At 42.7% G+C, this 24,160-nt stretch overlaps 1 protein-coding gene across 1 annotated transcript in view; it reads right to left on the bottom strand.

Annotated features, from left to right (window-relative positions):
• Positions 1-24,160, bottom strand: part of MYRIP (myosin VIIA and Rab interacting protein) — a 337,437-nt gene that overhangs the window by 18,602 nt on the left and 294,675 nt on the right. The window contains exon 11 of the mRNA XM_088462678.1: positions 23,757-23,945. Coding sequence (XP_088318804.1) covers positions 23,757-23,945 — 189 coding nt within the window. The remainder of the gene's footprint in view (positions 1-23,756; positions 23,946-24,160) is intronic.

The raw sequence follows: 24,160 nt of genomic DNA, 5'->3' as shown, positions 1-24,160 counted from the left end.
GGTATGAAGTTGCAGATTAAACACAACACTTAATGGAGTAGTTCACTTATATCTGACCTGTCATTTTAATTTTTTATCCTGGATTATGTACTTTTTCCTCAATTTTGCTACTTTACTCCCTGAATTTTGCATATTATTTTGCTTATAGTATACTAGTATACTAGGTACTTAGGATTAGTGTATTGCTAAACTGCAAAGTCTGTGGCACACTAAATGGGACTATATAGCACAGTTTGTGGACACATCTGTAGGAACCTTTACTATTTACTCTTCCCTTGGATAAGCTCTTAGCGGAACCACAGTCACATCAAGATAATTAATTATTTAATGCTGCAATATGCAGCAATAAGGAATATTTGGGGCCCCCACTGCCACCAATGATATATATAGGACCCTATGTACTGTAATAGGTGATGTTATTAAAGCCTGGTGTGCTGTGAAAAGTCTTTTAAAGTAGCTTAGGTTATGTATTGTGCAAATGTCTTTATAACCTATCCATAAATGTCTGCTTCATTTCTTTTATGAATCCCATAGTAAACATTTATAATCTTTAATTGAAAGCTTCCAAAAACTACAAATTCTTTGCTCCCTCAACAGCAACTACTTATTCAGATTGTTTCTTCATGTTATTAAGAAATGTATTAGTTTATGATGTATTTACTTACAGGTCACATTTAAAAATCAATCACAGATAAGGTAGCATTTAATTACAGTTTAAGGATGCTATTTAAGTGCAGTAAAGAAGCAATTACCTAAGGGGTGATGAAGTCTTTAACAAGATATTGTGTAATAAATAACAGATGAGGAAGCAACAATTAAGTGAACTGAGGACTTTTCTTCAAATAACTTTCTTTTTTTTTTTTCTAAATATCTTTTACTTCACTATATAAACACACCATCCCTATATTAATGTAATCTGTACATATGTAAATATAACATTTACCTTTTACCTATAATAAAAGCACTCTGCACTGCTAAGGTATATTTCAGACTATATCCAACGAGCCCTGCCATTTGAATTTAGGGCCCCAGGAACCAGAGCGGCGACCCATCAAAGTCAACCCAAATCCCCATTGACTTGCATGGGGAGCTCGCGAACGGATGCCCTCCGGTCAGGGGCCCCTATCCCCGGTTCCCAGGGGCTAAAATACACCAGATTTGCAGAGGGGACACAGTGGGCCTGGTGCTATCCAGTGCCGCCTTCCAAAAACTTTTAGCCCCCTTGGAAGCATGCGATGCAGGGGTCAAAGTCGAGCAACCCCTGCTCATCGGAGGAACATCCCCCAGATCTACATATGGGCTCCTAGGGTAGCCAACCCCCTACCCTGGGGAGCTTAGGTCCCAAAGGGGGCCCTGTGGCCCATGAACATGGCTCTCAAATGAGGGGTCCCCCGAGCTTCTGTACCCACTGGATCTGGAGCAATGCCCTCGGATCCGCATGGTGTTAATGTTGCATTTAACATGTAGGGGCCCATGGCCTGACTTGGTGCCTTTCACCGGTCGTGGCTCCAGCTCCTGAGGGGCTAAATTCACCAAATTCAATGTGCATATAGGGCTGGACCTTAGCTATACAGCCCTACCTGCACCTATCCCACTTGAATTTGAGCCCCAAGGAACCGGAGAACCGGCCACTCAAAATGGTAAGTACCGCCAAAACGGAAGTTGCGGTAATGGGTGCCGTTTCCGTTCTGGAGGGTCCGGATGCACAAAAATTGTTCGTAGGAACCGGAGCTGTGACCGTTCAAAGTGGACTCAAATCCCCATAGACTTAACATTGGAGGTCCTGGTGGGGGCCCCGTCTTTGGCCGGTCATATCTCCGGTTCTGGAGGCTAGATGCATGAAATTTGGTCTGTAAGCAGTGGGGGAGTGGGGTTTTTCCAACGAGGCATTTAAAAATGTTTCCTTTTGTAGGAACCAGAGCTGTGACCATTCAAAGTGGCCCAATTTCCCATTGACTTAACACTGGAGGTCACCCTTTTTGGTGTGCAAGCAGAGGGGGAGTAGGGATATCCAACGAGCCCTGCCACTTAAATTTAGAATCCCGGAAACCGGAACTGCAAGTCCACAAAGTGGGCCCAAATCACCATTGACTTAACATGGAGCGGTTACCTGGCCAGGGGACCCTTCAGTCAAAGCAGTCAAAGCTCCGGTTCCTGACCAGATAAATTCACCAAAATCGGTAAAGCAGGTAGAGGAGAACCAGGGCTTTCGAACGAGGTCTTTACATTTGTGGGAACCTGACTTCCAGGGGGGTAACCGGTGTCCCATTTTCTCCCTGCGGGAGGGCACTAATGGTCGGCCCGCTGTGCTCGTGGGGCTGGTCCCCTCCATGGCTGCGGTAGTCACCAGCAGATCAACTTTCAAAGTCGATTTAATAGCTAGGGGAGGGGGCAAATGGACCCAATGGGGGGATTGCCTAAATCCTGAATTTAAAATTAGCCCTGGACTGACAATTTAGAATAAACTTTCACGGAGCTATGGGGTGGTAGAGGGGGAGTGGGGCTGTCTAATGCCACCATGCGCTTAAATTTGGGCCCCCAGGAACCAGAGTTAGGGCCCGGCAAAGTTGGGCCATTTTCCCATTGACTTAACATTGGAGGCTGCGGCCGGGCGGCCTCACTTTGGCCAGCTGTATCTACGGATAGGTGTGTAAGCAGAGGGGGAGTACGGCTGTCAGAGGAGCCCTGCCACTTACTTTTAGGAACCTAGGAACCGAAACCGCGAGCTCAAGTGGGCCCGCAATCCCATTGACAAAGTAGGGCCCTAGAAGTCCGCCATGGCCTCAATTTGAACGGCTGCCGTTCCGGTTCCGGAAGAGACAGATGCACCCAATTTGGTGGGCAAGCAGAGGGGCCTGTCCGACGAGCCATGACACTTATTTTGGGCCCTCAGGAACCGGAGCCTCGACCGTCCAAAGTGGACACAAATCCCCATTGACTTGCATGGGGATGGCGCTCCGGTGGTCTTTCGACACTTGCCGTTCCGGTTCCAGAGGGGCTAAATTTACCATTTTTGGTATGGACACAGAGGGGCAGTGGGGCTATCCAACAAGCACTCCCCTGCAATTGGCCCCTCAGGCAGCGGAGCTAGGGCCCGGCAAAGTCCGTCCATCTTGCGGAGCATCCTGGAGCCTGTCCTGGCTGACTTTGGCTGGCTGCCCCGGTGCTCTGGAGCCGACAGGAGGGTCCAACACACCCCTGAAATACATTGAATATTAAGCGCCCCTTCGGGTCCCCGTGGGGGCCAAGTATTAAGCAAGAAATAGTTCACTGTCTTAGAAAGTCGAGGCATCTAATTTTTGCAAAGGACAAGTAGTTCAGACAGCGGCTTTTGCAGACTTAATCTCCTGGAACTCTGGCTGGGATAGAGGTGGCCAAGACGCCCCCTGCCAGCCTTGCAGTGGCCGGGAGACAGTTCCAGGAGGTGAAGTCCGCAAAAGCCGATGTCTCAACAACTTGTACTTTGCAATAACTTAGTGCAATTTTCAGCAGCCTCTACAGATCTGCCAGGTCCAGGGGGGTCCCCTGGCAGACGTCCTTTGGTGGGAACTGTCAAGGTGGGCTTAATAGTCGATGTTTTTAACCGGGGCGCCAGGTTAACCACTACGACTTGACCCTGCAAATGAGAGGTTCACAAAGTGGGATTCAAAACACAAGCTGGGAGGTGGAATCCTATCTAAATTTTTCCAATTACAAATTCACAATCAAGCAAAAACTTCCTTGCAAATGAATACCCCTTTCACACAAAAAACAAAATTACTAGGTAAAGCACTTTCACCCAGTAATTTGCTGATCAACACAGTCATTTTTCTGTGTGAAAGGGTCAACCCGGGTCGTAATTCCCGGGTCTCCGACCCTGCCTTTTACCAGGGTCGGAGACACAGCAATTTCGACCCGGGTTTACCCTTTCACACCAAAAAAATACCCGTGTTAAACAGCAAATTACCTGGTAAAAGTGCTTTACCCAGTAATTTGCTTTTCTGTGTGAAAAGGGGGTCAGGCTAGCACCAGCAATCCGAACTGGCACTCAAATGCTGGGTAAAAGCCGGGATTTTGCAAGCATTCTGTGTAAAAGAGGTATATGTTTTAATGATATCAGAGTTTGTGTGGAATCTTTGTGAATTTGTTGGAAGAAAATTTAATGCTAACATTTGCCTGTTTTAAAAACTTTAGTAAAAGCACACTTTTTAAAGCTTAGGCCCGTATTCAATTAGTTTCTCACCAGCGATACTTTTTCGCCTACCAGACTTTTTGCCTACATCACGTATTTTAGCAATGAAAAACTTATCGCGCGCGAATCTGTGATTCGCCATATTCAATTCCAAAACACGCGAACACGGAACCTGGCGTATGCAAGCCAGGCGAATGGTGGTGACAGAATAGGGGAAATCAGCCTGACACCCCCTAAAAGATGCACTAACATTGGGGATCAATGTACATGCCCCCGATTAGCCCTAATAAAGCTATTTGGGGTACTTAAGGTGTGTAAATTTCTTCTAATTAGCGTCTTTGCACAAGTGGTGAAGAATAGCAATAAGCTGTTTTTTTGGTGCAAATAAGTAGTCCTGACAAATTTTGGGTACATGAAAATGGGTGCAAGCATGGTTTAAAGTTACTAAAGTTAACTTTAAGAAAACATAAAAAACGCACCTGAAGCAAGCACCTGCAATCCAAAAAACACCTCACCCATACTTGCAGACCCCCCAAAAGTCGATTTCGCTAGATTTTAAGTTTGTACACCCAGTTTGCACTTTTTCGCCCCCCATTTTCAAAGTGCTTTTTTGGGGTGTTCCTCAGTTTTTTTAAGTTTTTTTTTACGCAGTTATCCTTTGGGGGGCTGTCCCAAGGGTGCAGAGTGGTTTCCCCACCTCTGCACCCCAAAATGGCGATTTGCACTATTTTTCTCCACCTATTCAGAGGCAAATCTCTTTAGCCTATTACATTGCATTGAGTTTTCGCGTACGCAAAAACGGAATTGAATACGGCGATACTTTTCCGACAGGCGAAAAGTCATAATCGGCGATACTTTTTTGCGGATCTCGGCTTTTTGCATCGTGTTGGGCCTAAAGTTCATGTAGACATGAACTTTAAATAGTAATATAATAATAGTCACTGATTCTCAAGAAAAATAAGCCACACCAACAATTTAAGATTGTTTTTAGAAATTAAATATCACTGTAAACTATTTAAGCTGTCAGTACATAGGCAGATCCAGTTGCTTAGCTGACCAAATGTTCTTGCAGTTCTAATGGAATATTGACTAGGATTGCTTGCCAATTTGGGCCCACATTTATAGCAATTTCTAAACAATTTAGCTCAAACCAACAAAAGTAGACATATGAGTAATTGCACTTGACCAAGAACAGCAATGTTTTCTGTGACTTTTCTGTGACATATTTATTAACATTATTTTTACTTTAATAATGTGAAAACGGGTGTTTTCACACCTATTTCATATTATTTTAGTATCACTTGAATTTACTGTACTAAAGGGCAATTGGAGTAGAATTTGCTAAATTCTACTTCAAACTCTAATTTTCACATATTTTTTAGTAAACAGATCGCATTTCCCGTACTTGTAATGGGAAATGTGATCTAAAAATATATTGTGAAAAAATACCGGGGAAAGCCCTGTGATAATAACGCCACCTTCAGATGCCGTTATTAGGGCTTTCCTCGGGTTCCCTGACTCCTCTGATAGGCAGAGCAGAGGCGGGAGCCGCCCCTGAGATCAGCTTTTGGTCTAAATAGCCCACAAGCCGATTACTGTATAAAAAAAAAATAGTTAAAAAAAAAATTAAAACACCTGTGTCCAGGGACAGGTGATCAGTGCTCTGGTGAGGTTCTCTGGGGCTCCGGTCAGCTGGTGTCCAGGCTCCTGCACTGTGACCCTGGTCAGCTGCTGCATAGAGCTGTGATTCGCCATATTCAATTCCAAAACACGCGAACACGGAACCTGGCGTATGCAAGCCAGGCGAATGGTGGTGACAGAATAGGGGAAATCAGCCTGACACCCCCTAAAAGATGCACTAACATTGGGGATCAATGTACATGCCCCCGATTAGCCCTAATAAAGCTATTTGGGGTACTTAAGGTGTGTAAATTTCTTCTAATTAGCGTCTTTGCACAAGTGGTGAAGAATAGCAATAAGCTGTTTTTTTGGTGCAAATAAGTAGTCCTGACAAATTTTGGGTACATGAAAATGGGTGCAAGCATGGTTTAAAGTTACTAAAGTTAACTTTAAGAAAACATAAAAAACGCACCTGAAGCAAGCACCTGCAATCCAAAAAACACCTCACCCATACTTGCAGACCCCCCAAAAGTCGATTTCGCTAGATTTTAAGTTTGTACACCCAGTTTGCACTTTTTCGCCCCCCATTTTCAAAGTGCTTTTTTGGGGTGTTCCTCAGTTTTTTTAAGTTTTTTTTTACGCAGTTATCCTTTGGGGGGCTGTCCCAAGGGTGCAGAGTGGTTTCCCCACCTCTGCACCCCAAAATGGCGATTTGCACTATTTTTCTCCACCTATTCAGAGGCAAATCTCTTTAGCCTATTACATTGCATTGAGTTTTCGCGTACGCAAAAACGGAATTGAATACGGCGATACTTTTCCGACAGGCGAAAAGTCATAATCGGCGATACTTTTTTGCGGATCTCGGCTTTTTGCATCGTGTTGGGCCTAAAGTTCATGTAGACATGAACTTTAAATAGTAATATAATAATAGTCACTGATTCTCAAGAAAAATAAGCCACACCAACAATTTAAGATTGTTTTTAGAAATTAAATATCACTGTAAACTATTTAAGCTGTCAGTACATAGGCAGATCCAGTTGCTTAGCTGACCAAATGTTCTTGCAGTTCTAATGGAATATTGACTAGGATTGCTTGCCAATTTGGGCCCACATTTATAGCAATTTCTAAACAATTTAGCTCAAACCAACAAAAGTAGACATATGAGTAATTGCACTTGACCAAGAACAGCAATGTTTTCTGTGACTTTTCTGTGACATATTTATTAACATTATTTTTACTTTAATAATGTGAAAACGGGTGTTTTCACACCTATTTCATATTATTTTAGTATCACTTGAATTTACTGTACTAAAGGGCAATTGGAGTAGAATTTGCTAAATTCTACTTCAAACTCTAATTTTCACATATTTTTTAGTAAACAGATCGCATTTCCCGTACTTGTAATGGGAAATGTGATCTAAAAATATATTGTGAAAAAATACCGGGGAAAGCCCTGTGATAATAACGCCACCTTCAGATGCCGTTATTAGGGCTTTCCTCGGGTTCCCTGACTCCTCTGATAGGCAGAGCAGAGGCGGGAGCCGCCCCTGAGATCAGCTTTTGGTCTAAATAGCCCACAAGCCGATTACTGTATAAAAAAAAAATAGTTAAAAAAAAAATTAAAACACCTGTGTCCAGGGACAGGTGATCAGTGCTCTGGTGAGGTTCTCTGGGGCTCCGGTCAGCTGGTGTCCAGGCTCCTGCACTGTGACCCTGGTCAGCTGCTGCATAGAGCAGCTGACTGGGGTCACAGTACAGGAGCCGGGAGACAAGATGACTGGAGCCCCAGAGAGAGGACCTCACCAGAGCACTGATCACCGAGGTAAGTTTAAGCTAAGCAGGAGGGAAGGAGGGGTTGTGTGGGGCGATCGTGCGGGGAAGGTAGCAGTAGCCGGCGGCGGTACATGCGCAGACACATTCTCCCTGTATTTTTTCCGAAAAATACAGAGAGAAGTGTGTGGATGGGATTCGCAGGGACAGAGCTTTATCGCAAGCTGTCCCTGCATGTGGATGCGAGTACATCCATGTGTTATTTCCTAATTTCGCAATTTAGTCAAAAATATCAACTACAACCATGGATTGTTAATTGTAGTAATAGGGGCCTAAGCCATATTTTAAGATATAAATATATCACTATTCAAGCATTATAATTTTTCAGTTATACATTTTCACATTGCTACTAAACAATTTACAGCAATATGTGTAATTAAGGTTAATAATTAGATACTGTGAGTTTGATAACACTATTATAATTGTTAAGTACTGAAATCAACACTCATGTTAACACCTGCAAAATGTCAACACGGTTAAATTGTCAACATATAGTATGTCAATAGAAAAATTAGGGTTGGTGGCTAGGGCATACATGCCTACCCTCACGGTTTTCTCGGGAGGCTCACGATTTTTCGGGTAACCCCTGGAAGGGTAGGCATTTCTCTCGCATTCTGCCCACTTCCTAGTGAAGTTGGTAGATTGGGGAGAATTTCCGTGGTGATCGCGTGTCGCCGTGTAGGGGGTGGGGCTTAATGACGCGATTCTTCATGAACCACGTAATTTAGCCCACCCCCTATGTAAATGTGCGCCAATTGTGGCTGTTTACCATGAAGGGGGCGGGGCTTTATGATGCGAATTGTCAGGCCTTGCCCCCATCACAACTCACTTGCTTCTCCTCCCCGGACATCTTCCAGGGAGGGGAAATTAAAGGTACTGTAGGCAACTATGGGCTAGGGTTGCGGTTAAGCTTAAAATTGGGTGGTGACATATGTACAGTACCAGTTGACATCTTGAATGCTGACATTTTGCCAGTGTCGACATTGTGGCTGCCAACACTCTGAACATGTCAACATTTTGTCACTTGACATGTTGTACGTGTCGAAATAATGGTGTTTATATAATGGCTGTCAACATTGTGGTTGTATACAAGACACACAGAACCTGTTACAACAGTATTGTAAGAAAGATATTAGAACATTCCATTGACTCCCAAGCCTTGTATAAAGCACTCAGTCCATTTGCATTGTGGTCTAGCTAGCAGGAGGCAAAATCTTTATTGCAGCTTCTGATTGGTCCTCCCACTCACATTACCCCTTTTGAAGCATCTCCTGTTTTTAGCCACAGCTGTGAGATGAAACACAGAGCCCTGGGACTGCATGAACAAACCTCCAGGGTAAATAGGGAACATTTTTCATATTACTTGGAAGAGCTGTTTTAAACGTAATGGGTATGAAGTCCCGGTGGCTGAATAGACGCCAGTTCATATCCCAACGCCGGCAGCTCGAAGGGAGAAGATCCCGACAGGGCAGGTAAGAACTCAGGATCTCATTCAGAGTCGATCGTTGCGGCCGCACGGTCGTACGCCACCGATGTTCGTTAAACTGAGCATGCGTAAAGTTCGCAATGCGCGTGCGCAAACTAGCTGCTACGATCAGAAATTTCTCTCTCCTTGAACACAGCCAGGTCGGTAGATTGAGTGACAGAATGAGGCGTTTGTGGGTGGTAACAGGGGAAGGTGCTTGAAAACGGAGGAGTGGAGATCCGAACGCAGGCGTACCTAATTATGCGAACGGCGTTTTATGGGAGTGCATAATTAACAAAGTAGTGTCATGGCACACGTGACATGGGTGGTTTGTACACTGACCTGATCGTAGTGCTTAAGAGAGGGTATGGTCAACCTTAAGCTCTACGACCAGTTTCGATGGTTACCGATGGTCTCGATTAATCCTTATATGGCCGGAGATGACGTGTAATGCGTACGAGAAGGGGGTGTATTTTTTGTCTTACGGCCGTATCCTCCCCTTGGTCGGCCAGCTAACAATCCGATCTTAAGTACGCAACTTGCGAGTGCATCATTTGCATATCCGGCCCCTTTTCCCTTACGACAGTGCGGCCGCAACGACCGACTCTGAATGAGGTCCTCAATCCCTACCCCTCTTTCCGCCCCTCACTCTAACCTCCCCCCCTAATGCCTAATCGTAACCACCCCTTACCGTTCCCTAAACCTAACCCTCCCCGAGGGGTGCCTAACCCTAACCTCCCCCCCAACCTAACCCCGCTATGCTCCCTAAACCTAACCGCCCCCCCCCCCCACGGCTAACGGTAAGGGTGCCCCGGACTTACCTCATTCGGGCTGGCGTCCTTCGCCGTTACAGCGTCGGGATTAAGATAGGCGTTGGTAATTTGACACCTATCTTAACTCCCTTGTTGGGATTCCAACATCTCAAATCTCAAAATGTTCCCATTCCAAAGTTAATATAATGTAACACAAATGTGTATGGGCTCTATATTAGGTTTTTCTGATGTGAAGTTAATTTGTACCATGTAGACTAATGTACAGTAATAATGATAAATAAATGGTACAATATCTATAAAAAACGTAAAATTAAGAAAAATTCTAAGAAGATCTGAAATTTAACTCAAAATAAGGAATAAATCTTCAAGTATACAGATTTCAAAATACAGTAAAATAACACTAACAGAACACACAAACAGTGCATTCTGTTTGCTATGATCCCATTGGCCAATGAGTGAGTCATTTCTAATCGGATGAAAAATAAGAGTTGAATATTGCTCACTGTCTAGCACTTCACAACAACAGTACATCTTGCCTTGAGGCACAACCTCTGATTGGTCTTTGAACCCTAGCTCCCAAATGGCTGTTGACTAACATTCAGACAGTCAAAAATTACTGTTGTTCATCAGTCAATAAGAAGTCAGCACAAAAATGGTAGATTTTTTGTTAACAACCTACAGTAGCTTGCAAAAGTATTTATCCCACTAATAAGTCAACAGATTTGTCTCTATTACAAATGATACTTACACAGATTGTTCCAGACAGTATCTTTATTGCGAAGTAAAATTTCAAACTCATAATTCATTATGGGGCTTATTCTGAGTTGAGAGCAAAAATTAACAAGTAACTTTCAACTTGGTAAAACCATGCTGCACTGCAGTTGAAGCAAATGTAAAATGTGCAGAAATACTAAGATTAGGGAGGGGCGTATCCAAACTCATCTAAATTCCAGTGTAAAAGGAAAAGCATTTGTGGGCTATATGCAAAAATAGATATTATTTCCCCTGCATGCAAAAATCCCCTGCACTGAAACATTGTTTTTTCAGTTACAGTTAAGCCGGCTACAAATGGTACGATGTGTAGCCGGCGATGCGACGGCCGACAAATGGGCCGGTCCCCACACACGGAGCGATCCGCTGCCCGTATGATGCTAACATTTTAGCATATATCTTATGATAGAATGCATTTGTTTTACAGTCTAGTTGTTAAGTTTTAGTGTCACTTTAACTATTTTATAAAGAACTTTTACAAAAAATTATAAGCTACTATATGTTATAAACTTTTCCAAATACATGCATTATCTTATGTACAGCAACAGGAATATAATCTGCACATTTGCCATTTTTAAACATTTATAAACACCTTTTATCTTAGAGCAATTCAATATTACGGTCACTCCAAAAAGATAAGGTCACGTCATTAGAAGAGCTTTTTGACATGGGTTATTTGTAATCTAGGACTATTTTAAAGAGCTCAGACTGAATATTATAACCACTTGATTAAGCCTCTTGATCACTACTGAAGTCTGAAAGCCTTATTAAGAAGGGATTGGTAATGGATCCTGTACAGTGACTCACTAGTATTAGGAAACTAGAAAAACTAGACAGCCGACCAACTACTGTATAACATTCCAACTGTCTCTATTGGGCCTATTCATTAGACAGTGTTGATAGCAATATTTTTTAACTGCGTCTATCACCACCACGTACAGTCATACTTGCCTACTTCTGAAAACTAGTTTTCAGGGAGATTATAGACTTTAGTTGCTGCCTCCAGTCACTGCCCTGCCATGAGACTCCGGGTGGGAAGTCACTGCAGACAGAGTCTGCCTGATTATGAGCTAGACAGCCATCGCTGCGCTGCTCACAAACCCCACGGTGGCCAGCCTGTAGCACTGCAGCTAAATCATGCTGTTACATCCTGGAACCCCGTCCCCGTCCCATCCGGACTCGCGCATTCGCAGTCCGGATTTTCAACTGCACATTGAGGAAACCGGGAGGTTCTCATCACTTTCCGGGGTAGCGGGAGCTCCCATTTTAAAACGGGAGGCTCCCGCAGAACTCGGGAGGGTAGGCAAGTCTGCATACAGTATCAATAAAAATATTGGCAATATTGGCCAAAAGAATAAAGAAGAGAGAAAGAAATGCCTGAAGTGGTGCACTGGGGTATCTAAAATATAACTTTTATTGTTGCTTTTAATATTGTCTGTAAGACAAGAGGAGCCGCGAAAACTATTTTTTAAAACCATAAAGAAGTGAACAAAAGTAATGAATTCAGTGAGTTAAAATATAGGCATAAACCCTGTCCTTCCACACATTCATATATTGGATCAAGCTATGAAATATATATAGCATTTATCCTTCATTAAACATGCTCAGTTATTGAATGCATGACTCTATGCTTGCATTTATTAGCAAGTAAATACACACGTATTTTATTCACTGTGATTGGCAAAGGTAAATGTCAATCATAGATAGTAACTGTGATTTACACCAAACCATTCAGTTCTATTTTTACACAGATGAATAAGATTAGTAGTTATTGGGTGATATTATGTAATTGCTTTTATAATTACAGCAATCATATTACCATGTGTGTTTAAGTATGGTTCTGGTATCTGTCCTGTGTTGTTATGCCATATTTATTCCACTAGTAGTCAATTCTTGTATTAAACTATATCATATTTAATATATAATATGACATTAATTTCGTTTTAACAGAGATGCTCATGAGAAATAAATATGCAAATTGGTGTTTATTACACAGTACGAGTCCTAATCTTTCTGCTTTACATTTGGTTATTAGCAGACCCTCCTGGGTGTCTGTAGAAAAGCAGAGCAGAGTTTACAGTTCAATAGTGCAGGATAAGTTGTAGTCTCTGTGCCCGCACACACAAATACAAACAAACCCTCTCGGGTATTCACTAGACAGCAACAGAGAGACTACTATAAATCATAGTTTGTGGTGACAGGGTATGCCGCAGACCGACACGGCGTTTCACTTAAGAGCTTTGTCAAGGTAAGCCGAGCCGATTACCGAAACTATCTTTTATACCCGCGAGTGCGTTATTGGTGAGTGGGATGTCAATCAATCCCCGTCCTCCAATCATGTTCCAGCGCGTCACCAAGCCCCGCCCCCTCAGGCTTCAGATGAGGCTGGTGACCTAATATTCAAGGGATCCTCAATCGCTCTCCTATCTACATGATGATTGTCAGTTTAAAGCAATCAATCTCAGAGGGCGATATTTGTATAATCTTATTATAAGAGGAAGATAAATACTGTCAGGGATTCTACTGTTCATGGTTCTCAAATGGGTTATATTATCATTATTAAAATTAACTACTGTATGTGTTTGATTTGGAAACAGTGTTAATGCTCAAACACTGGTCACATGACCATCCTGTAGTGCTCAGTATGGAGTCTATTCAGGTTTAACTAATGGATAGATGATCACAAATTATATACTTCCTAGTAAGACAATACTGGCCCTAAGCAGTATAGCATGACTTACCATTTCATTATGCCAGTTTCAGAGGTTATACACTTGCACCGTGGAACTGTAAACCCAGATTTGGGACTTTAGTTCCACTATTTTGGTTCTGTTTTTGCCAACTCTCGGACCAAATAATAAATGTCTAATAACATGCATGCTTTGGTTAAATAGTAATAAAACGTAAAGCACTCCTGAATAAATAATTGATTTAAGTTCTATAGCTTGATATATCATGTGATATTTGACATTGTATTAACATTTGTTATGCAGTAAGTGCAACCTACAGTATTGTCCCAGTTGTCAGATATTTAATACTGGGGAGAGGCGGACTACAGTGTCCTTCTATGGAATTACTGGTCAGAAAGTCTGATGTGTATAGGAAAATATACAACACCGTATTCCACCACAATCACAACGTTATCTGAAATATCATTCACTCTCCAAAGATTTTACACATGTAGGTGTGAATGTTATAAGTAGCCGTTTTTTAGAGCACTTTTCTATATTTAGTGATCCTCCTAGGCAGGGCTGGCCAAACTTGATAACTCAAAGTACCTAACAGTTCATATTTCCAGACCACCTGTGGATCTGTAGAATGTGTCAGTTGGAAATGAATTCATGAGAAAAGAATATATACAAGCCCAGCAGGCTTTAACCTCAGCTTTTCGAGACTTCTCATAATTCAATTACTAAAGCCCATTACTTTGAATCCAAGACCCACTTTGATGGTCTTTTTACCAAGTTGGAAAGTAGTTATTCTTTTTGAAAAGACTACAGATTTCATAAATTTGGAAATCGATCTAGCAGAGTTCTCACTAATCTGCTTTGAGGACAGAGACCTCCATTGGTTCTTCACCCTCTCCGTTTGTCTGATGGGTTAACTACGACCTCAAACGTCCAGATAGCATTAATTTTGAAAGATTTTTATGCTAATTTGTCCTCTTATCCCCCCTCTTCCTCTCTTCAGACTGTTTCACAATTTTGGGAAAATTTGTCAATTCCTCAAGAGCCTGCTACTATGACAGACTCATTAACAACCCCCATCACTGAATCTGAAGCTTCCCAAGCTATTAAGAACTTGAAAAATGGAAAAGCACCGGGCCCTGATGGGTTTACTGCTGAATTTTACAAAATTTTAGCCCCCAGAATTGTCCCTATATTGACCAAATTTTATAATACGCTTTTAGCTTCTGATCAGTGTATTTCAATTCTGCAATACTTAATGTGCTTTCTAAGCCAAGTAGGGACTTGTCGGATCCAGGTTCATATCATCCGATCTCATTAGTTAACGTTGATTATAAAATGTTGACAAAGATACTGGCTGAAAGATTGAAACATGTTTTACCAGCCATAATACGCCCTGATCAAACAGGCATCATATTTGGCAGACCCTACTATCTTCTAGACCTAGGGTAGTGTATAAAAGAGCACAGACGATAAGAAACAAACTTGTGAAGAGCCACCTAAAGGAGGAGAAGAAAACAACGTGGCTGGATAATCCCACGCCTGGTTTCTTTAGTTGCAACACATGTGGAGCCTGTAGGAAGATACACAATAAATCAACAAAACCTATGAAAGTGTAATTTCAAAAACCACAGGAAAAGAATATAGAACAAGAGACTGAATCACCTGTCATTCAAAAGGAATAGTCTATTTATTACACTCTCCCTGTGGCTTCCAATAGGTGGGAAAAACTATCTGTAAGCTGCATGTGAGAATCAATGAACATTTAAATAACAAAGAATGGAAAAAATAATCACAGTGTATCAAGGCATTTTAAAGAAGTACATGGGAGTGACCCATCTGGATTAAGTTTTATGGGTCTGAAACAAGTAAAAACCCCATGTGTAATGTTTCACTCATTTATACATGGCAATCACAATCTAAACATGCATTTCAAGCTATTAGGTATCCAACGTAGACAGCTCATTGTCTTACTTTCTAATACATTTTGCCTTACTGTTTTTATATAGAGTAATTTCCCCATCAGAATCCTCTGAAGTAGGGAGGCAGAATGCATCGTGAATTCAAGGTGTGGAGGACTTAGGGCCTGATATAGAGATGGACGCAAAGGTGATAACTCACTGCGATCACGGATGCACATAGGAATACACCACAGGTTGTCAGGAGTGACAGGTTGTCAGCATTTGGGGGTGGTGACAGAGGGTGGTCAGAGAAACACAGGCGTTTCTGTCCATTTAAATGCCGTCAGGTCAGACTTTCCGCTAGGACAAGATGGCTGCCGATGTGCGGCGATGTTACTGATATCTACGCTGGTATTCATTATCGCATGCAGGTAAGAAGACAGTAGTGGGCGTCTTTATGATCAGGTGATTTTTGCTAACATTAGCATATTTTCACAGCTGCTTTGCTTATAAAATCGCATCTGCGATCGCATTAGCGTCTACCTCTAAATCAGTCCCTCAGACAGTCCAACTTAGTTATATGGTACTGGATGGATAAGAAACATGCAGTGGACTGCAGCAGCAATTTAACATAATATTTCAGTCAAGCTGGGTATTTCTGTGGCTACAATACAGCATCAAACAACATGTGAGGCTGTAAAGTTTATTTTTTTATATATTTTCATACATTTTATGGGTTTGTTTCTTTTTGTGCAGTATATAGTTATTGTTTTTTTTTTGTAAAATACATTACAAATTACTAGGAACAGTATCTCAAATTGTGTGATAAAGACCACGCACAAAATAGACTGGACATGGAGATAAATCCACAACATAACAGAGTTCAAAAAATATTCAAAATGAAGCAAACAAAATATTGGGAACAGACAAAATCCAGCACAAATATAAAATAGTACAAATAAGGGAGGGAGTGGGGGAAAGAGGGAATTGATAAATCGAGATTGCAAATAGAAAGGATTTCTTAGAAGAGGCAGCATTTAGCAGCAGCAGTTACACAAGCTCTATGAGGGGAGAGATATCTAGAGGTGTTTAATCTGTTACTTATTACCACTACCTTTACAACAAAAATAATAATCTTAAGTAAAGCTGGGTACATACTGACAGATACATTGGGCGATCAATTGATCGGCCAATGTATCTGCTGCCCGTCGTGCAGTGTGTACCCACGATATGTCGGTGAACGTCGGCGTTCACCAACATATCGCATTGGCTGTGATGCACAGCCGATGGACAGATATGTCTGCAGACATATCTGTCCATCGGTAGGTGTTTTCGGGCGTTCTGCAGACCGCCCATACACACAGCAGCAGCTGCGAGGAGGGGGATGGGACATTCCCCCCGCCAACTAGGACACTCCGCCGACACACTGGTCACCGGGACCAAGACACAGACGATGGCCTTTCAGTGTGTATGAACGACCATCATCTGCAGATATATCTGTCAGGTGTGTACCCACCTTAAGATACTTTGCACACTATTAGCTACTTAGTATACTATTAGAGAATGGAGATGCAATATTCAGGAACAAGTATAACCATGGGAAACTCCCATCATGTGGAGCAAAATGCACGTGTATCAGGACACATCCGTGGCAAACGGAGAGAGCATATCAGAGCAGTAATATCATACACATACACAATGTGAGTCCAAAGCAAAAGTACATAATAGCATAAATACCAAATATCAATATCACACTACAGCATACTTACCGACATTCTGGCAGCCTCCTCCGGGAGGGGGCTGCCAGGTCGGTGCAGCAGGGAGGGTGGAGGCTGAAGTGGGCGGAGTGGGGGCATGTTATTGCGATCACATCATCGCGGCCCCACCTACTGCTTTATACTGCCGGTATTACAACGTAGGGGGTGGGGCTACGATGACGCAATTCAGCGCAAATCGCGTCATCGCCCCCCGAACCGCCTACTTTCACGTGAGGGTGGTGGACAATCCGGGGACCTGCTTACTCTTGCGAGGTGCCGGGAGTGGCCCCCGATTTTCGGGAGGCTACCGACAGTCCCGGGAGAGTAGGCAAGTATGCACTACAGGCTGATTAGGACAAATAACAGGGGCAAGGGTAGGGTAAAATGCTGGAGATAGCAGGAGTATAGACTGGCAAATTGCGGGAGGGAATCCATTCAGCACTCTGTGATCCTGTACCCAAAGTATGGGCAACCAATGTAATAGTGTGAATCCAGTCCCAAAGGTACATATGTGTCCTCATACATCTAGCCTCAATATGCCATGTGGCGGTAGATGCCCGGCGTGTGTAAGCTGCCAGATCCCATGCGACTGTGATAGTGGTTGAGTGTCTTTTTCGGCTGAGAATGCATCTTAATTACAATGTGACACACCAGAGACTGCACTGATTAATTTGATATGTGACAGTTGTATATCTGTGTGAGACTGAGTCTGTAAATGAAGCACAAAAAAAACTTGGCGTGGAAAAAGGTAACTCGTGGTGCATCGTAGCACTTTGTATACAGGTCTGTTCACGCCTCTAGGTCTGAACGAGCGAACAAAACTTGCGGTCGTTTTTGGGAAACTACGCCCCCTGGCCGCTCGCATCCTACGTCATGTCCGCTATTTATTAGATTAATCGAGTACATCGAACAGGGTATGAGCTGCTCGCTATTCTTGTGGTTGTTTTTTGCTACCACAATTTTGCGAGCAGTTCTGGCTATAAAATAACCCAGTGATGTGGTCAATGACGCTGCTGTTTTAATTATGCACACATATAAAACGCCCGTTTTGACCTTTAAGCACGCCTGCGATCGGATCTCCACTCCCCGTTTTCAAGCACCTTCCCCTGTTACCACCCACATACGCCTCATCCTGTCACTCAAATTATCAGGCATTCGCTATTTTGCGAACACATGAATTTCAGCCGCACTGACTGGTTCGCGCATGCGTATAACGATCCGTACGCATGCGCAGTTGGGCAAACATCGCTCGGAGCGAACGAGCTGCCGCTTACGAGTGGCTCTGAATCAGGCCCTATGTACCTACGTCTACCTATTATCACTATGTGACAACCCATGATGTTGTTTATGACCAATTAGACAGACTATCATTCGATCAAGGCTGGGTGACTACCCAGAGAACGTACAACATTGCTACACATCAAAATATACAACAACCTGGAACTTATTCGCAGGTAGACACAACAAAAGCCACCAGAGGAAAGAAATGTACAGGACACTGAGGCAGAAAAAGACACCAATATACAAGCACGGGATGCCAATTTTTTAGACCTGGAAGCAGGTCGAAAGACCTGCGACACAGAGTTAACGATAACCCACAATGAACACAAAGCGAAAAACCATAGAACTAGAAGAGGATGTAGAGGGGGGAAACACAACAAAAAGACACAAACACATTAAATAACAATATATGTATCTTCAACCTCAGTAGTATGGAGTTATCCAAAGAACAAGAGAGAGTCTTATCAAAGGGCCTGAAATTTGCGCCCACAAAACCAGCAAATAAATTTGAAGTCTACTGCGATTTACAAGCATTCACGAGGAAATTAACCCTTAAAAAATATTTTAACAGCAATCCGATCATAAGAAATCACTACACCAGAGACACTGATGCTAAATTCAGACATACACAACTCAGACCACCATCTAAATTTTATCTCAGTCACCGTAAAAGCCATCACATCAAAACTTTCGAATCAATGGTAATGGGGTACAGTGAACAATTAGATGAACAAAAAACTAAATCTAGGCAGAACCTGACCAACAAGGAAATTAAAGCTCTAAGGGAACTAGAAAATAATATATAATCATCAAACTGGCAGATATAGCAGGGGGGGGGGGTATAGTAGTGTTGGATAAGATTAAATACATGGAAGCGTCAACCAGAATATTAAGTGATGCACAGACCTACCACATACTCAAACATGACCCTACTACACAGTACAAAGCTGAATTGGAAACAGCACTTAAACGCGGTCGGGACACAGGCATACTCACGAAACAAGAGTTTACATTTTTACACAATGAACACCCAATAATACCGGTCTTTCACCATCTACCAAAGGTTCATAAAAATAGTACTGACCCACCGGGACGTCCGATAGTCTCAGGGATCAAGTCACTCACAGCAAATCTCTCTCAATATGCAGGAGTCAAATCACTTCCTTCATACATCAGGGACACAACAGATATTCTCACCACTCTTCAAATAATAGCATGGCAATCAGATTGTTGGCTAGTCATGAGCGATGTCACGTCTCTGTACAGTATTATAGATCAAACACAAGGAATAGAAGGCACACAACACTATCTACAAACCAAGACAGATATGGACCCTATACAAATCAACTTGGATATCATACAGTACATACATGTGGCATATCACAGCAACTCGGCTTACTCACAAGCATCGGGACAGACATCACAGACCGCCGGCGCACACAAACATTGTGGAGACTTACAGCTATCCCGGCAACAGGCACCCCGGAGGAAGAGCGGTGACAAGAGGCCGCGTGTGCAGGCGGGAGGAGACCTGAGACGCTGCTCAAGCGAGACGGGGATCTGCTAACGGTAAGGACAGGAGTGTGGGACGCCGCCCCTGTCTCATACTGCATCTACAGACACAATACCTTGTATTGCCACCAACAGTAGTAAGGGAACGTATGATACCTCATACGGTAGATCCGCCCTCATGAGGGTATACCCACACCCTTAACTACTATATACAAGACATTTCCTCCATTGAAGTTAATTCACTGGATACCATATCTCACCATCACAGATACACGGGTTTTCACATAGTGATAATAGGGAGACGTAGGTACATAGGGCCTGATTCAGAACCGCTCGTAAGCGGCCGCTCGTTCACTCAGAGCGATGTTCGCACATTTGCGCATGCGTATGGGTCGTAATGCGCATGCGCCAACCAGTCAGTGCGGTAGAAAATCGTGTGTTCGCGTCATCGGCCACGTCACTTGGTTGTCTCTTAGCCTGAACTGTTCGCATGATTGCGGTAGGAAAATCCAACCACAAGCACTGCGAGCAGTTCAGACGCCTTTCGATGTACTCGATTAATCTAATAAATAGCGGAGATGACGTATGATGCGAACGGCCAGGGGGCGTCTTTACAAAATAGCGAGCGCATATTTCGTTAGAGGCATCAACAGACTGCAAAGAGCGAGCGCTCTATTAAAATATCGGCCCCTTTTTCTGAACGAGCGCAAATAGCGTCCGGCTCTGAATCAGGCCCATAGTACCATACGGAAAGGGACCCCCTAAAAGGGTTTCCTTATGTAACCTGCAACCCGCATATAAGGTGAAGGACATCATCCGTACTCAGAGACATTCCCTATATTATAGGGTTATACCCAGCTTGGCCGCAGGGATACGTAGACACCCATTGGTGACCTACGGAAAGAAGCACCCTAAAGGAGCTCTCTTATCTTATTTTATTCGATCACCAATAGCCCATTCATCATAAAATATACTCTTGTTAATTTCGTCATAGGAGCAGTGTGACTCCTTAATAGTTACAATAATATTTATCTATCAATCCTCATTAAACACTCATTATTTTAACACAACTTGCTTCCTCTATATTACTATTGCACCACGTCTGTTTTTCATAACAACAGACACATAAGGTTAACGCTGGACACACAACCTTTATATGCAGAAAGAGTGAAATGATATTAAGATATAGATGTTTAATTATCGTGCTTTACATTTTTCACAAAATAATGGAGTGAAATGTTTACGTACATATGTCTACACATGAATTCATTTCCCATTAAAATAAAACATGTCTATTACAAAATTAGTATTAAACCTTTCAAATGTCTCCTAAACTACTGTACTTGTTTTAAATCAACTGCAGAATATTAAAACAAGCTGGTGTAAAATATATCCGTCAGAAGTTTTCAGTATACTGTAATATGATATTGTTTACTTTCTGATGTATAACAAGTGTATTGTGAATATGAAGTATTGCACATGTACAGTGTATGTAATACATACATAAACAAATCTTTTCAAAAGTCACATAAAATGCTATTTAAAGATACTGGGGAGAGCTATCTTAGAGACATTCTGCACATGGGTGCCGAGAGGGAGGGGGGAGCGGGTACAGTTTACCCGGGCCCGGTCTTGCTAGCGGGGCCCGGGTCGAACGTCGCCCCCCCCCACTCCCTCACAGCAGCTTGTGCTGGGCTGCTGTGTGAGACTGCTCGCGGCTGCTGCAGCAGCCCGAGCAGTCTCCTATGGCTGTGGGGGGGAGCGTTCACACTGATCGCGTCCCCCACTGATTAGCGCCGGGCTGGGGGGCTTACAGCGCCCCCTCCCCGGCACGCAGTTATATAAATATATATATATTTTTTTTTTAAGGGGACGTGGCCACGCTCTCTACGACCCTGATTCTGCAGGGCCTGATTCAGAGATAGATACTATACCGATGTTTACACAGTGGAGGGATTATCGGTGGTCTGCGCATGCGTTTGAGTTGTACTACAAGTGTCCATTTCATCATCGATGTTGTGTGTAGTAAGGATTTATTTTCAAAGTGATTGCCAGGCAGGGTCCGTTTGCGGGAGGCAACGTAGGTTTGGAGGTGGCGACTCAAACGCAGGCGTGTCCCTACTATGTTTGGGGCGTATCTTTGCCTGCGACTGCAATCCCGTATGCAATTAAAATGGCTTCTGTGTCTCAGTTCCCGCAGCCATTCTGCGCAGCCATAGGGTTACTCAAAAGACCAATTAACGACTCATCTGAGTCCGAGCTGCGGCTTTGTCTGCAGTCGCTTGGATTTACGAAGCAGCCAGTGGGCATCTCAATACAAACTCCGGCAGCTGCGGCATTTGCATATTTTTGCTCAGATGCTGGGTACAAATTCACAATAGTTGCGGCATTGGCATCCATCTCTCAATCAATCCCATAATTATTGTTGATGGCTCTAAAATATAGATATTTATTTTGTTTAACATTTTTGTTTTGATTAGTAAAAGCATTGCTTTGATCAATTACAAAACTGACTGATGGTTTGTTTTCACCACAACTGTATGCAGTCACTGTATACATATAAAGTTATTTCTTTGAGGAGCACCTAGTGCCTACTGAGTGATGTAATTTATTAGCTACCTATTCACTACATAATGTATTTGTGACCGGATGCCTTTTGTCTAGGCCGGCCCTGGTCATGGGTCAGCGCTTTTGGACTCCCACTCACCGTCAGTGACCGCCTGTCACTGACTCCACCCACTGCGCCGTAGGCATTTACTGAAGCTACCACCACCAAGCTCCTTTCAGCAGCACTTGGAACCGCTTTTAGTTACACTCAGGCTCCTACCTCGGCACCTGGAACCACTTCTGCTGCGTATGCGTTTGATTAGCTGTGTCCACACCCCCTGATTGGTGTTGGCTGATTCCTCCTGATCCCTCGCAATGGACACGGTCTGTACGGTAGCTTGGTAGAGGGTTTGAACTTGGAGATGCTGAGCCGGAACAGCCGGAGAACGGAATAGCGTTTGTCGCAATTCTGTTGGTCGCAGGATTGAGGCAAACGGTGTTTTATTGCTCAAAGTCTTAAAGAAGACTCAACCTTCCGAATGAAGGGGTACATTTAGCATGCAAGAAATCTTATCAAGTCAACAGTTCTTCTCCACAAAGGATTTTCAAAGATGTACAATTTTTACCAGGCACGAAGCCTTACTTTATGCTACTCCAATACGCACTACCACAGGGGGTAAGTCCGCCCTTGGTTCCTCTTAGCCAATCAGGCTATCTCACAAAACATAAATAAATACGTCTTACATTTCACAGAAATGAAATCAATTTCCTTGATACCACCCAAAAACATTTGGCTTTCCTAAGCACAAACTGAGTTAGCATATACTGTTGCTGAAAAGGTAAATATAATGCAAATTTCTATTGCATTCATCTTTTCACATGTCTATGACTAAACCAGTTTTGGCTTTTTGAGTCTTAACACCTTCTAAGTTCTTACACACAATAGAAGCTTCCTAAACACATACAACTTGTTTTTACCAAACTGGCTGGTATTGTACATAGAGACACACCAGAGACCTATGCATTGCATTTCAATGAAAGTGCTAAACGAAGGTTTGGCCACTACATCAGGATAATTAACATATCACTAGGAGGTGAGATGTCTCATAACCATTTGACTTAAATGTTACAGCCTTCTAAAACAAAACAACTTATACATTCCTTAAAAGTGCATAGGCTAAACATTTTAAAAGTACATTTCCACAACTACGCACAGCACATTGAATAACATGTTCAAACACATTACTTATACATTTGCAGTAGGTGGCGCACTGCGCCTAAAGGTCCTTTTAAAAATGGTGCCGCGGCATGAGGGTTAATCTCTTCAGTGCCGTGGCAGCCATTTTAATCACGTGTGGTCGGCCTCCGGCCACAGTATTCTCTTATAAAAACAAACAAACATAAAATAATAGTTAAGCAATTTTAAAATATTCAGTCTTACATTTTCTTCCAGTTTGGTGAGTTGTTCATCTAGTCTGAGAGGTTCAGCAACTATAGAAAAAGTCTCTCGGCCAAGAGTATTTCCTGGGCAATCCCATGGATCTGTGGATCCTGCAATCAGTTCCTCGGTTGCATTGATGACCTTTAGAACTTCTGTTGATATGTTGCAGAGAGACACAGCAGAGTACTTCTGTTTATGTACAAGAGTGCAAGGGGACAAAACAGTGCAGTGTTAGAAAATAAATTATTCAGATCAGTTTAGTAACTAATTCTTAGTAGTATTGCTAATATTATTGTGGTAAATGTATTCTAACCTGTGTCTACATTAACATAAAATATATTGGCATATGTTAGCAAGCATTATCCTCTTTATCATAACATTTTTGGCACACAGCTTCATTATTA

Source organism: Taudactylus pleione, unplaced genomic scaffold (assembly GCF_031769625.1).
Source record: "Taudactylus pleione unplaced genomic scaffold, aTauple2 ptg000053l, whole genome shotgun sequence".
NCBI lineage: Eukaryota > Metazoa > Chordata > Amphibia > Anura > Myobatrachidae > Taudactylus > Taudactylus pleione.
The sequence above is the reverse complement of the archived record's forward strand: the minus strand, read 5'-3'. Positions and strand labels throughout refer to the sequence as shown.